The following is a 14,390-nucleotide window of genomic DNA, read 5'->3' as shown; positions in this document are numbered from 1 at the left end:
GGAATTTCTACAAGACATAGATGAGGTTCCAATATGGACTCTATTGGTCCACACCTGTGGGTACCTCCCATACAAAATTTTGGAAAAGTTGAGTTTAAAACCTGCTTTTCGCATTGCTTTGATTTTTATCGCAGCTACTTGTATTCGCTGCCCCCATTACAACGATGGAAGTTTTTTCAGAGGCAAGTCCTACTTCCTGAGAAAGGCTGTAAACAACCCCTAAGTTAACATGTGTAGTGGTTGAAGAGCACTATATCTCTCAAACGGAGCAGCCGATTCAGTTGAACATTTTTCCTTATTAATATTTTGCACATCGTAATATTTCTACAAGATATAGACGAGGTTATAATATGGACTATATATATCAATTCCTTCGTGTACCTCCCATACCAAAAAGTGCAGGTTAGGACCTCCTCCCGAATCATTTAGATTTTTCTTGCAACAGGTTTCCCTCAAGGCCCCTATTACGACGAAACAAGTTTTTTCAGGGGCAAGTCCATAATTCCTGAGAAAAAAGACCAACAGCTGTAAAAAAACCCCTGCGGCACCATGTGTAATGGCTGGAGCGCACGATAACTCTCGAACGGATAAACCGATTGGGTCCAAAATTTGGCTTTCCTAATATTTTGTCCAAACTTAGTTTAAATTCGAAGATTGGTTATATCGGTCAACTCCTTCAGGTACTTCCTTCACAAAAGTTCAAAAATATTCGGAAAATTGTACGCATGATAACTCTTGAAGAGATTTGGTCTATACTTTGCACATCGTGAAATTTCTACCAGACATAGATAAGGTAATAATATGGATTATATAGGTTCATTCCTTCGGGTACCTCCCACACAAAATTTGGGAAAAGTTCAGTTTAACACCTTCTCTCGCATCGCTTTGATTTTTGTACTCAAGTCCCCTATTACGATGGTACAAGTTTTTTGAGTGGCAAGTCCACACTTCTTTAGAAAATGACCCCAAAGATTTAAAAACCCTACCGCCAGCATGTGTAGTGACTGGTGTGCGCACTTCAACTCCCGAGCCGTATTGGTCCACAGTTTGACTAATCAATTTGGTCCCAACCTTGGATCTGGAAATATTTTGTTCAAACTAAGAATAAGTTCAAAAGTGGTCCCTATCGGCCAATTCCTTAGGGTACCACCCACACAAATGTTCAACGTTTTCGTTTAAGTACGGTTAATGGTGGGTTCGAGTTACTCCTAGCGGCCCTGTTTAGAGCGATATTATGTTTTTCGGGCAAGTCCATGTTTCCTGATATAATTGTCCGCGATATCTATCATGAGGAATGATTCCCAAAATAAGACACACTTCCCAAATTGACTGTGTCGGTCCATTCCCTTAGGTAACTAGTATGTCGTTCGAAATAAGTAGTTATTTCTGACCAGTTAAATAAGTAATTAAATAATTAGTCGCGATTTTAAGTAACTACCTATATAAGTGGTCAAAAAATAACTAAATATTTCGAGCGACATGCCCTTGTTAAAATAATGGGTTAGTAGGGGGTTTTATAATGAGTATTTTTGCTGGGAGGTACGCAACACTTTTGAGCTTTAATCCAAATCCATATTTTTGTTGGCCCAAATTTCTGGGGAAACAAGTAAAAAAGTATCCGTCGGCTTGGTCAACAGAGATATACCCACAGCCTGTGTACATTGAAACAATTTTTCCCACAAAACGTATGTATTTAGAAGGATTTAAAAATTTTGGGCGTATGAAACGACAAAAATGTTGATAAGGATTAAAGAGCAAAAGTTTTGCGGAGGAAATACTTAAAGGAATGGATATTGACCATTATTGATGTGGATCTCCAGCCACTACATATGGTGCCATATGGTTTTTTACACCTTTCGGACTGTTTTCTCAAGAAGTGTGGATTTGCCCCTGAAAAAACGTTTACCTTCGCAATTGAGGCAGCGAATGCAAGTTGCTTCAACAAAAATCAAAGTGATTCGATAGCAGGACTTAAAGTGAACTTATCCGAAATTTTGTTTGGGGGTACTGGATGAAGTGGACAAATATAGTCCATATTTGAATCTGATCTATATCTGGTAGATATATTAGGATGTGTAAAGTATGGACCAATTCGGCCACTCCCTTCAAAAGTTACCGTACGAACAATTTTTCCGAAATTTTTTAAATTTATGCTAACAAGGGTATTTACACTTTCATACGGGCAAAATGTGCCTCATCCACTCCTTCCGGTACCTCCCCCACAAAAGTTCGAAAATGTTCGGAAAATTTGTGCGCACGATAACTCTTAAAGGGAGTAACCGATTTGGTCCAAAGTTTTGACATCGTGGAATTTCTACCAAACTTAGATGAGGTTCCAATATGGACTTAAACGGTCCACGCCTTCGGGTACCTCCCACACAAAATTTCGGAAAAGTATAGTTTAGGGCCTGCTCTCGAATCGTTTTGGTTTTTGTTGAAGTATCTTGTATTTACGGCCCCCATACGACGGTACAAGTTTCATCAGGGGGAAAACCCTACTTTCTGAGAAAATAGCCTGAAGGGTTCAAAAAACCCCTTTGACACTGTGTGTGGTGGTTGCAATGCAAGATAACTCTCGAACGGATCTGCCGATTCGATCCAAAATTTGGCCTTCATAATATTTTGTTCAAATTAGTTTAAGCTCGAAGATAACTCACATCGGTCTACTCCTTCAGGTACCTCCAAAACAAATGTTCAAAAAAGGTTCGGAAAAATTTTGCGCACCATAACTCTTGAAGGTAGTGACCAATTTGGTCCATATTTTACAAATTCAAATATATCTCCCAGATATAGATCAGGTGCGAATATGGACTTTATTTGTCCACTACTTCGGGTAGCTATCACACAAAATTTCGCATAAGTTCACTTTAAGACCTGCTTCCGAATCGCTTTGATTTTTGTTGAAGTAACTTACATTCGCCGCCTCAATTACGAAGGTAAAAGTTTTTTAGGCGCAAGTCTATACTTCTTGAGAAAACAACTCGAAAGGTGTAAAAACCCCTATGGTACCATATGTATTGGCTGAAGAGCACCATAACTCTCGAACTGATCAACCTATTTGGTCCAAAATTTGGCCTTCGTCATATTTTGTCTAAACTCCAGTTTCAGTTCGAAGATGGGCAATACCGGTCCACAGCTTCCGGTACTTCCCCCAATGTTTAAAAATGTCACTAAAATGGTATGCACTATATCTCTTGAACGGATCAACCAATTTGGTCCAAACTTTGGATCTCCTAACATTTTGTCCAAATTTAGTTAAACTTCTTAAATGGTCCATACCGGTCCTCTCCTTAGGATACCTCCCCCACAAAAGTTCAACATTTGTGTTCAAGTGCAGTTTAGGGTCTGTTCGAAAATCCTTTGGAAATGCATACTGATGCTGTTCGATATGGTCCTGTTTATAGCGATATTATGTTTTCTGTGGACAAATCCATGCTTAATGCCATACTGGTCCAAAAGTTATACAATGACCCACTGAAATGCCTAGTTGGCGCGATATCTATCGAAAAGATGTGTCTCCCAAAATAAGATCCACTTCGATAATGGACTATATCGGTCCATTCCATTAAGAACCTCCTCTGCAACACTTTTGAACTTTAATCCTAATCCACATTTTTGTCGGCAAGTTCACATATCCAAAAAGTGTTTCAATTCACATGGGCTGAGGGTATATCTCTGCCGGCAAAGCAAACTGATACTTTTTTACTTGTTTACATGTTTATTACTAAAAACCATGAAGGATCCGAAAGCTTCTATAGGCACCTACGAAACTGGTGTCTTTATTTAAATAAATAAATTAAGGATTCGTGGCTGGTATTGGATCTTTCATGCACCATTTTGTTCTATTTCTCCTAGTATTGGTTTTTGTCTTCTTTTCAAAGCTCAATGGTATATAACTTACCATGTTTTTTAGTTATAAATGTTATAAAATTTGCTTCACAGATATAACGGTTTTAGACCCCAAGTATGTTTGGACGAAATTCATTTCAAACAATTTGGAGTAGATTTAGCCATGTCCGTCTGTCTGGCTGGTGCGCACTATAACTCTAGAACGGATCAACCGATCCGAACCGAATTTTGAGTATCGTAATATTTTGTCAAACTTAGTTTAAGTTCGAAGAAGGGCCATGTTCAAAATTTTTATGTAAAATGGTTTTAACGATAACTCTAGAAGGGAGCAATCGATTTGGTCCAAACTATGCACATCGTATTATTCCTTTCAGGTATAGACCGGTTTCGAATGTGGACTATACCGGTCTACTCCTTCGGGTACCTCCCACACCAAATTCGGATAAAGTGAAGAATAAGAGCTCCTCGCGGATCATTTTTGAAAATTTTTTCTGTAGGTTCCCTTTACGGCTCCCTTTACGACGTTACAATTTTTTTTCTTGCGCAAGTCCATACTTCCTGATATATTGACCCAAAAACTCCAAAACCCTGACGGCACATACTAAAATGGCTACTGTGCAAGATAACTCTAAAACTAAAACCTTTTCAAAAATTTCTTGCAAACTTAGCTTAACGTAATTTAATATTTCGAGTCCTTTATAAAGAAGTTTGGTTACTAAAATGTTTGGTATGTGTCAATGATTTGGTATAGCCCCACATTACGGTACATACAGATTTTAAAGCTAACTCGTGATACAAAATCAATATATTTTATATACTGCATAATTATTGTGTTTGGTTTGGTTTTATTGTTTTTTGTTTTATTATTTTTGGTCAGTGGCTGAGGGTATATCTCCGTCAGCACAGCTAACTGATACTTTTTTACTTGTTCATGCGTCATTTTGGTCCATTTCTCCTCGTATTGGTTTTTGTCTTCTTTTCAAAGCTCAGTGGTATATAACTGACAATGCTGTTTTTACTTGTTTAAATGTTAACATCGATAAGCCATGTAAAACCACTACCCATACTTCCTACAAATTTCGTATAAACTCTGTGAATATGTGCTAAATATCCTTGAAATAATCGAAATAACTACATAGAAATTTTCAAAGAGGTTGCACAAAATTTTCCAATAGATTAATGAAACAATGTGGCCAGAAATTAGTAAGAAATTATTCAAGGAGTTAAAATTCTTTGAAAGATTAAAACATCTAGAATGTCGTATAAAATAGCAGAAGATAAATCAATCAAAACTCGGAAAATTCAATTTATTGAAATACATCAATCAGGAATTATCGAAATACATCAATCAGTTAAATAAACAAAATAGACAAAGTTTGAACGTTAGCCAAAAACGTTTAATTTTCATTGTAAGCAAATTTCTGTTTATATTTTTGTAAACGACCTTGAAATCCACGCCCTGGCACCTACCTATCTCTCTCCCCCTCTCCGTCTTATCGAATTACAAAGGAAACTCAAACAAAACGACAACATAAAATAAAGTGTCAGCAATTATTCGTCTATATGTTGCACTGCCAATAAACGTAACTGTTTGACTAAGTGTCAAGAGTGTGACCAGACCCCTCCCAAAAAAGTACAAAGTAGAATATCCCATCGTATTAATAATCGTGTCCCTAGTAATATTGTGTCATTTGTTTTTGGTAATTCCCCTCCTTAGGTATTTGTAAAAACTATTTGCCACCACAAACATTTAAAAATAAACTAAATTTAAATTTCCAAGAAAAATATATCACTTAAATTTTGTACTTACTTGAATTTTTGTTTTCTTTTTCCTGCTGCTGCTTCTTATGATATTTTCCTGCATTTGTAGTGGGGTGAACAACAAAATTGTCCCCGCGAAGAGATGATTTCATTCTATGATTCGGAGGGTAATGTTCCATTGCATTCTGCTGTCCACGGTGGTGATATCAAAGCTGTCGAATTGTGTTTGAAATCTGGTGCGAAAATATCAACACAACAGCATGACTTGTCAACGCCGGTACATTTGGCCTGTGCACAGGTGAGTAATATGAAAGATTTAAATAATAAGGGTAAAATTACAAATTTAAAAGTAAATTTGATTTAATCGTAAACGTAAATGTATTTAAATTTGACTCTTAACTAAAGGAGCAAGAAGTCATATCTTCTTCTATAACGGGTCAAGGACCGATTTAGATGCGGATCGAATAATAGACCAATGTGTGAATTATCTATTGATCAATTGCTATTTTAACTATTTACAATTAATCAATTGACTACTCGCAAATGACTTAATTAACAATTGACCAATTAGTAAATTAACCAATTTCTTAATCAATAGATTTCTTAATCACTGATCAATATCCAATACCCCTAGCTATGAATTCAATAACTATTCATCAATTAACTTTTGACCAAAGGATCAAAAATGTAATTAATTGCAAATGAGTCAACAACCACTGATAAAGTAATAAAATAACCATTGGCCAATACTTCAATTAAACATTGATCAATTCGTCAATGAACTACTTACTTACATAGCTGGCACATTACAGAACATTTGTTCTATAGGCCGAACTAAGAAAATATCTCCATTTCTCTCTGTCTATTGCTTCTCTTTCTGGAATACCGCGCCTTGTCATCTCTTCATCCACTTGTTTGCGCCATCTATTCTTTGACCTGCCAATTCTGCGTTCACCTATAGAAAATGAATGTGGAGGCACGAGGATCGTTTTCTATTTTATAATTCAGTTCTTTATTGAAGGAAAGATGTAAGACAACTAACTAAACGTTACAAAAGTAAATTATGTATTATGTACAATGATGGATGATATGTGTGACACATGTAATATGGCAGACAATATAAAATGCAATAAATAAGAGAAGAGAGAACATAAATGAGTATGCGAGAATACTGTTGCATTTGTATATAAGAACAATGTTGCCACACATAATATTATTGTTATTTATCTAGGTATTCTCATAGCAGGGTTACCAAGCACATATGATGTACAATTGGAAATATCAGCACTCCTCCTCAATTGTACACGACTTGTGCCAATGTTCTAAATTTCTCCAGCTTTGACAAAGGTAGTGGTTTAGTCAGCATATCTGCAAGCATTTCTTCGGACTGGCAATAATTACAATCGATGACCTTTTTATCAATATAATCTTTTCTTGCGAAGGACAACTTATTTTCTTTGATAAAATGGATATACTTGCCGCAATATCTGGACGGGTGTTAACGGCAACATACAGCAAGTGACCCAACAGACTTTGATATACATTATTTCTTAACAACGGATCAGAATTTATTTTCCATATGATGGTTCTAACGGATACTTTGCAATTTTAGAATCTTGAAGTCCAAATTTGTTAATTACCTCATTGATGTACGTTTTCTGGCCAATTAGAAATTCACCTCTGCTTGTCCTCTTGACTTCAATTCCCACAAATTTTGACACTGGACCGAGATTCTTGATTTCAAAATGATTACTCAACATTTTACCAACATCCGCAATCAAATTTTCATTTCTCGAAGCCACCAACAAATCATCAACATACAGCAATATAAATAATTCTTCCCCATTGATGATTTTGGTATAACAGCAGGAATCAGCCTTACTTCTCGAAAAACCATTATTAATCAAAATATCATTAATAGCATTGTTCCAAACATTTGCTGCTTGCTTCAAACCGTAAATGCTTTTCTTCAGCTTACAAACCTTGTTTGAATCGCCTTCCACAAAACCAGGTGGTTGCGCCATATAAATGGTCTCCTTCAGTTTTCCATTTAGGAATGCACACTTTACGTCCATATGGTGAATTTGCATGTTCTTTTGTCCAGTAATAGAAAGTAATATACGAAACGTTGATTGCCGTGTTACAGGTGCGAATACTTCATCATAATCAGTTCCGTATTTCTGATTGAATCCCTTTGCAACAAGGCGAGCTTATAGCGTTGCCATCGCTATTAGTTTTTAATTTGTAAATCCATTTACATCCAATCACATTAGCCTTTTCAGGTTTAGTAACCAACTCCCAAGTATCATTTTTTAACATAGAATCCATCTCCTCCTGCATCGCAGCAGACCACTTTTCTTTTTGTTTCGACAATACGGCTTCCTTATAAGTCTTTGGTTCGATAATTGATTCGGATTCCATGACACATGCTGAGTATCGAGCAGGACGAACACCTTTATTTCTTCTTGATGATCTACGTAGACATTTTCGTTTTGATTAACATTACTTGTAGTAGGCACCTCTTTTTCTTCATTATCAGAAAAATATTCCAAATCGCTGCTCAAACTACAGTACGAATCACCTCGAGAGTTCATGACGTCATCAGAATCTATTTCACCTATTTCCCTTTTTGACAAAACGCTGATTTCTAGTTGACTGGGTTGTTTGACTTTATCGCCTTTGGCCTCAACACTTTCATTTGAATTCACAAATCTAAAATCTCTGCTTATTGTCACTTTATTTGTAGCAGTATCAACAAACCGCAATCCTCTGCTTTCTTCGTCATATCCCATGAAGGTTAACAGCTTTGATTTATTATCCAAATTCTTTCTTTGTACATGGGGTATCAAAACATAAGCCTTTGTTCCAAAAATATTTAAATTTTCAATATTTGGTTTTGAACCTTCCCACCTTTCATACGGTGTACACGGAACGGAATTTGAAATCAATCTATTTTGCAGATAATATGCACACATGACTGCTTCACCCCAATACTGTTTTGGTAATTCAGCTTCTTCCAGAAGACATCGGGCCATTTCCATCAAATACCGATTTTTTCGTTCAGCCACGCCATTTTGTTGTGGGCAATAGGGGACAGTGAACTGAGATTTTATGCCACGACTACTAAGAAAATCAACCATTTGTTTGGATTTATATTCCCCACCGTTATCCGATCTAAAACATTTGGGATACCTTCCAAATTTATTTTTTACCATTTCAACAAACTCCTTCAATTTTGGGAATACTTCAGATTTTTCATGTAACAGGTATACAACGGTGTAACAGCTATAATCATCAATAAATGTCAACACATATTTCTTCTTTCCAGGTGTTATTGTTTGCATGGGTCCACAAACGTCTGTGTGGATAACTTCCAACACTTCCCCAGTTTTTGACTTTGACATTTTTGGAAAGGGTTTTTGAGTCAATTTACATTTGGTGCATACCTCACAAGTCTTTCTTACTCCGCAATCCACAATATTAAAATTATTTTCCAGCATACCAACTTGCATAGATTTAACAGCACTGATGTCTCGGTGTCCAAATAATTTATGGTAATAATTTTGGCGACGATCCATTTTGCACGTAACAACATTTGCCTTTTCGGTACGTTTACAACGCAATTGGTACAAATTGTTGACCAAATCTGCCAAACCGATTTGCACGCCCTTATCGTCGCTTAATTTGCAAATATTACCAGTAAATGTAAAGGTATAGCCCCTAGTCGACAATCTCTTCACTGAAAGTAGATTTCCTTAAAATGATGGAATGAAGAGAACATCTTCAACAGTGATGATCACTTCAGCGCCTTTATTATTCATCATTTTAATTTTGCACACTCCTTTACCACTCGAATAAACAGCATCACCATTTGCAATTGTAACCTTTTCACGCCATGATGTATCCAGTTCCATAAATTGATCTTTTGCACTGCAAATATGGCACGTCGCTCCAGAATCAACAACCCATTCACTTTCAGCACCGCTCATAATGAAACACGTATTCTTCATATCCAAATTTTCTTGTGCAATTTTTGCTTTGTGTTCATCCGATTGCTTATTTTTTAACTTCCAGCAATTTCTCCTTATGTGCCCAACACCGTGGCAATGGTGACAAATAATTTTCTTTTTGTTTACACCTTTATTCGTTGTTTTCAATACAGAGTCTTCACCGGCTTGCCTTTTCTTTAATTTATCATGCTCTTCCAATAATTTATTCTCCACAACAGTCATTGTAAGATCTTTCTCATCTCTAACTTCAAGAGCAGTTATAAGTGTGTCATATGTAGCAGGCAGGCTACTCAATAGCATAGAAATAATCCACGACTCTGACAAATTTTCACCCAACGATTGCAACTTTGAAAACAATCATGGTTATCATGAATATTTCCCGCGGAATTTTCCGCAAGGAAAATAATTTTGAAAAGAGAAATTCTTTTAAAATCGATATTTTAAAATATTTAAATCTGCTAGGATCACTTAATTATGCAATATTCTAGCCGAATCGACAAAAATATCCCCTTTATGAACATAAATATGGAAATAAAAAATTGTAAAATTGGGGAAAGGGAAAAATTCCGCACGGAATTTTTATTCATGATTGCCCTGATTATCTTCATTTTTGTTGTGTGGGAATCCATATCTTCCCCAGGTTGTAATTTGAGTTCACAAATATATCTCATAAGTTTCACCTTATTACTCAATGAAGATTTTTCGTGATACGATTTAAGTGTGTCCCAAGCTGTTTTTGCATTTGCACAATTTGCAATACGATGAACTTCACTTTCTTCAACAGCTAATCCAATCAGAATTGTTGCCTCAGTGTCACGCTCCTTCCACTTTTCATCAGGAGTCACCGGAACAGGTTCACTGACAACATCCCATACCTTTTCCTTCTTTAACAACAGCTGCATTCTATATTTCCACAACTCATAATTATCTCTGTTCAACTTTGTGAACAACAATTTTGAGTCAGCCATGATTCTCACCAATCGAGTAAATTTCGACGATAAATTTCACAATAAAAAAAAAATGCCAATTGTGAACAAATTTGTAGAATCCAGGCTCCAAGAATATTTAATTCTTCAAGAAACAGCGACAATAAATCCTCTTTAAATGCGAACGCATAGGCCCATAACCATAGAAAATGAATGTGGAGGCACGAGGATCGTTTTCTATTTTATAATTCAGTTCTTTATTGAAGGAAAGATGTAAGACAACTAACTAAACGTTACAAAATTAAATTATGTATTATGTACAATGATGGATGATATGTGTGACACATGTAATATGGCAGACAATATAAAATGCAATAAATAAGAGAAGAGAGAACATAAATGAGTATGCGAGAATACTGTTGCATTTGTATATAAAGTAGTGTCCAATGTGACCCCTAAAAATTTGGGGCAGTTTGTGGTCGGAATTCTGCTATCGTCGACCACGACATTCAATTCTCTTCCAAACTGCGCTATCCATGTGGTGAACAGAGTGGGTGTTGATTTTGTGGCGGAAATCTGCACATTCCTCGAATGGAAAAAGGTGGTTTGATCGGTTTATTAGTTGTTCAGTCTCTCACAGATGTCATCAGGATAGGTACCCGACGCCAGGATCGTGCAATCATCCGCATACGTTATGATCTCCATGCCGTCTGGAGGGGGCGGAATACAGGAGATGTAGAGGTTAAACAGTTCCGGAGATATCACCCCACCTTGGGGAACTCCCTGTTTCACTCTACGGGGTTTAGACTTCTTGTTCCTGAATTCCACATTCGACTGGCTTCCACACACATAATTGACTATCCAACGTTTCAAGCTTGACCGGAGGGTTGTCTGCTCAATGTCCTCAGAGAGCGTGAAGTGCCTGACTGTATCAAAGGCTTTTTATAATTCAAGCGCAACCATCACTGTTCTATTGCACGGCCGTCTCTGGTTGAGTCCTTGACAAATATGTGGTAATGGCGTGCAGAGCAGTTGTCGTGCTGTGCTGCTTACGGAATCCATGCTGATGATCGACAACATGATAGCTATTTCTGATACTGGGGAGGACTAAGGCCTCAAGGGTCTTTGCTATGGGCGACAAAAGCGAAATCGGCCTGTACGATTCACTTTTTCTGGCATCCTTGCCGGGCTTCCGTAGTGGGACCACCCCGCCCATTTTCCAGACTTCGGGAACAATGAGGGTGGATAGCGACATGATGAGAACTCCCGGCTCATCCAGCTGCTTCAGCATTACCATGGAGATTCCATCAGGGCCCTACGCTTTGGATGATTTAGCGTTCCTGATGACATTGGCAACATCTGGAGTGGTGGTTCCTCCTCGGCAGGAAGAGATCTGATGCGACGTAATACTCTTCACTTCGCCCTGTCACTCTCGGGGTGCTCGACAAACTGTCGATTGAAATAACTTGCGCACCACTTCGGGTCAGTCAACGTAACGTCGCCAAACGTGACTGAGGTCCTATCTTACCTTCATCCAGGGTTCGAGAGTTACTTAACCGTTGCCCACAATTCACCTATACCGGCTCCAATATTGCAACTCTTCAGATGATTTAACTTCCACTGTCAGTTCCCTGACTCTTGGGTTATTCCACTGTAAACTGTGGTGGTTCCTCCTCGGCTGGAAGAGATCTGATGCGACGTAATACTCTTCACTTCGCCCTGTCCCTCTTGGGGTGCTCGACAAACTGTCGATTGAAATAACTTGCGCACCACTTCGGGTCAGTCAACGTAACGTCGCCAAACGTGACTGAGGTCCTATCTTCCCTTCATCCAGGGTTCGAGAGTTACTTAACCGTTGCCCATAATTCACCTATACCGGCTCCAATGTTGCAACTCTTCAGATGATTTAACTTCCACTGTCAGCTCCCTGACTCTGGGGTCATTGGGGTTGGTTCGGCGAAGCTCATCACGCTCATTTGCTAATCCCGTCGCCTCTGCTGGGAAGTTTGGTCCTACTTCGGGTATTCGACCAGCAGTGATATGGCGAGCGGCTGCAGCAGTGATGATGTCTCGGAACGTCCTTTCCGCTACCCAAACATCAGAAGGATTGGGCAGTTCTCTGAAGCGGTGATTGGTGAACTCTCTGAAACGCGGCCAACCAGATTTTTAATGACTGACGTTCAGAGGTAATGAAATCGGGTGGTCTGCCGATGGAGACAATTATGGGGAGATGGTCTGATCCATGGGTCGCCAGGTAACGTCATTTGTCAGACCAGATGACACGATGGTTGTCTGGCGAGCTGTGACACTCTCCTCTAATTCTGGTAGGGGCGTCCTCATTTACCGTGCAACCCGTAGAGCTGTCAATCTGCTCAGCCAGCGCTGTACCTCTCTGGTCGTTTCCGAGGGCCGAATGCCACATCTCATGATGCGCATTAAAGTCCCCCAGTACCAGACCTTCCAAAAGCGGGCTAATGTTAGGTACGTAATCTGAGATATAGCTATTTCTCAGCGGGATGTATACGTTCAGCAACTCTATCTCGGCAGTTCCACACCTGACTGCTACCCCCATACATTCCATGTACGGGACATTAGAGACAGGCTCAAGCGAGATAGGTCTGTATTGGACAGACTGGTGCAATAGGAAAGCTAATCCCCCACCTCCACTTCTGGTGCGATCCTTCCTTAGCACGTTGTAACCATCGCAACGTTGTAAGCTACAGTTGTTGTTGAGCTTGGTTTCTTGCACCGCAACGACCTTGATATTCCTCCTACTCATGAAATCTACTATTTCCTCGATCTTACCTCGGAGTCCATTGCAATTAAACTGCAAAAAGGAGTCATTTTCCGGGATTGGGACAACAACGGCTGGTGTTAAAGGCTGCATGTGCGGTTGTTGTCGAGGGGACCGCGGGGGAGTCTCATAATCAGACGAAGAGGGAGTTTCGTAATCCGATGACGACTCACTGGGGACTGTATTCACACAGCATGCAGCAACATAGAGCATCCCCTTAGATGTACCCACTCCTGACATATATTGCACTTTCCGAAGGCTGGATGTGGGTGAAGATGCGGATGTGACAAACCGATCACAAATATATTGGTCCTGGGTTTTCCTCCGTCCCGGCACGGACCAAAAGGATTCGGAGCACGCATTCCGGGATATGCTGCTCCCAACACAGAAAAACGAAACAAATACAAACAAATGTACACTGAGGTGACAGCCGCTGACCGGAACAATGATGTTGTGCAGTTCCGGGTCAATCCGGTACAAAGAACCCGTTGCCATGGGATTGCGCATTGCGCGTCGACACCATCAACTTAGCCTTCCCGCCGTTTACCGCCAGACCCACTGTAGCAGATTCTCCTTCGACCTTCATAAAAGTATCTGTTACTTCTTTTACTGATCGTCCCACGATGTCTATATCATCAGCATAAACAAGTAACATGTGGCTATTGGTGTTGAATGTGCCACTTCTTTTGACGTTTGCCTCTCGTATAACCTTTTCCAGCTGGATGTTGAAGAGATCACACGAAAGGCTGTCTCCTTGTCTGAAACCTTTTTTGGTACCAAACTCTTCGGTGAGGTTCTTTCCTATTTTAACTGAGGACCTCGTATCAGTTAAAGTCATTTTGCAAAGCCGGATGAGATTTGCGGGGATACCAAATTCAGATATGGCCTGGAATACCTTTGAACGTAGTGGGCTGTCAAAGGCTGCTTTATAATCGACAAAAAGGTGGTAGGTGTCGATCTGCATCTTTTGGGTCTTCTCCACGATTTGCCGCAGGGTAAATATCTGGTCAATGGTGGACTTGCCAGGTCTAAAGCCGCATTGGTATGGTC

The 14,390-nt window shown here is 39.1% G+C and overlaps 1 protein-coding gene across 2 annotated transcripts in view; it reads left to right on the top strand.

The window, feature by feature from the left end:
• The window catches only part of TrpA1 (Transient receptor potential cation channel A1), a 176,589-nt gene that overhangs the window by 109,111 nt on the left and 53,088 nt on the right, over nt 1–14,390 (top strand). For both annotated transcript variants that reach the window (XM_073983842.1, XM_073983841.1), the window contains one exon: nt 5,720–5,908. In XM_073983842.1, coding sequence (XP_073839943.1) covers nt 5,720–5,908 — 189 coding nt within the window. The remainder of the gene's footprint in view (nt 1–5,719; nt 5,909–14,390) is intronic.

Source organism: Musca autumnalis, unplaced genomic scaffold (genome assembly GCF_047663935.1).
Source record: "Musca autumnalis isolate F117 unplaced genomic scaffold, ASM4766393v1 scaffold_4, whole genome shotgun sequence".
NCBI classification, from domain to species: Eukaryota; Metazoa; Arthropoda; class Insecta; order Diptera; family Muscidae; genus Musca; species Musca autumnalis.
The sequence above is the reverse complement of the archived record's forward strand: the minus strand, read 5'-3'. Positions and strand labels throughout refer to the sequence as shown.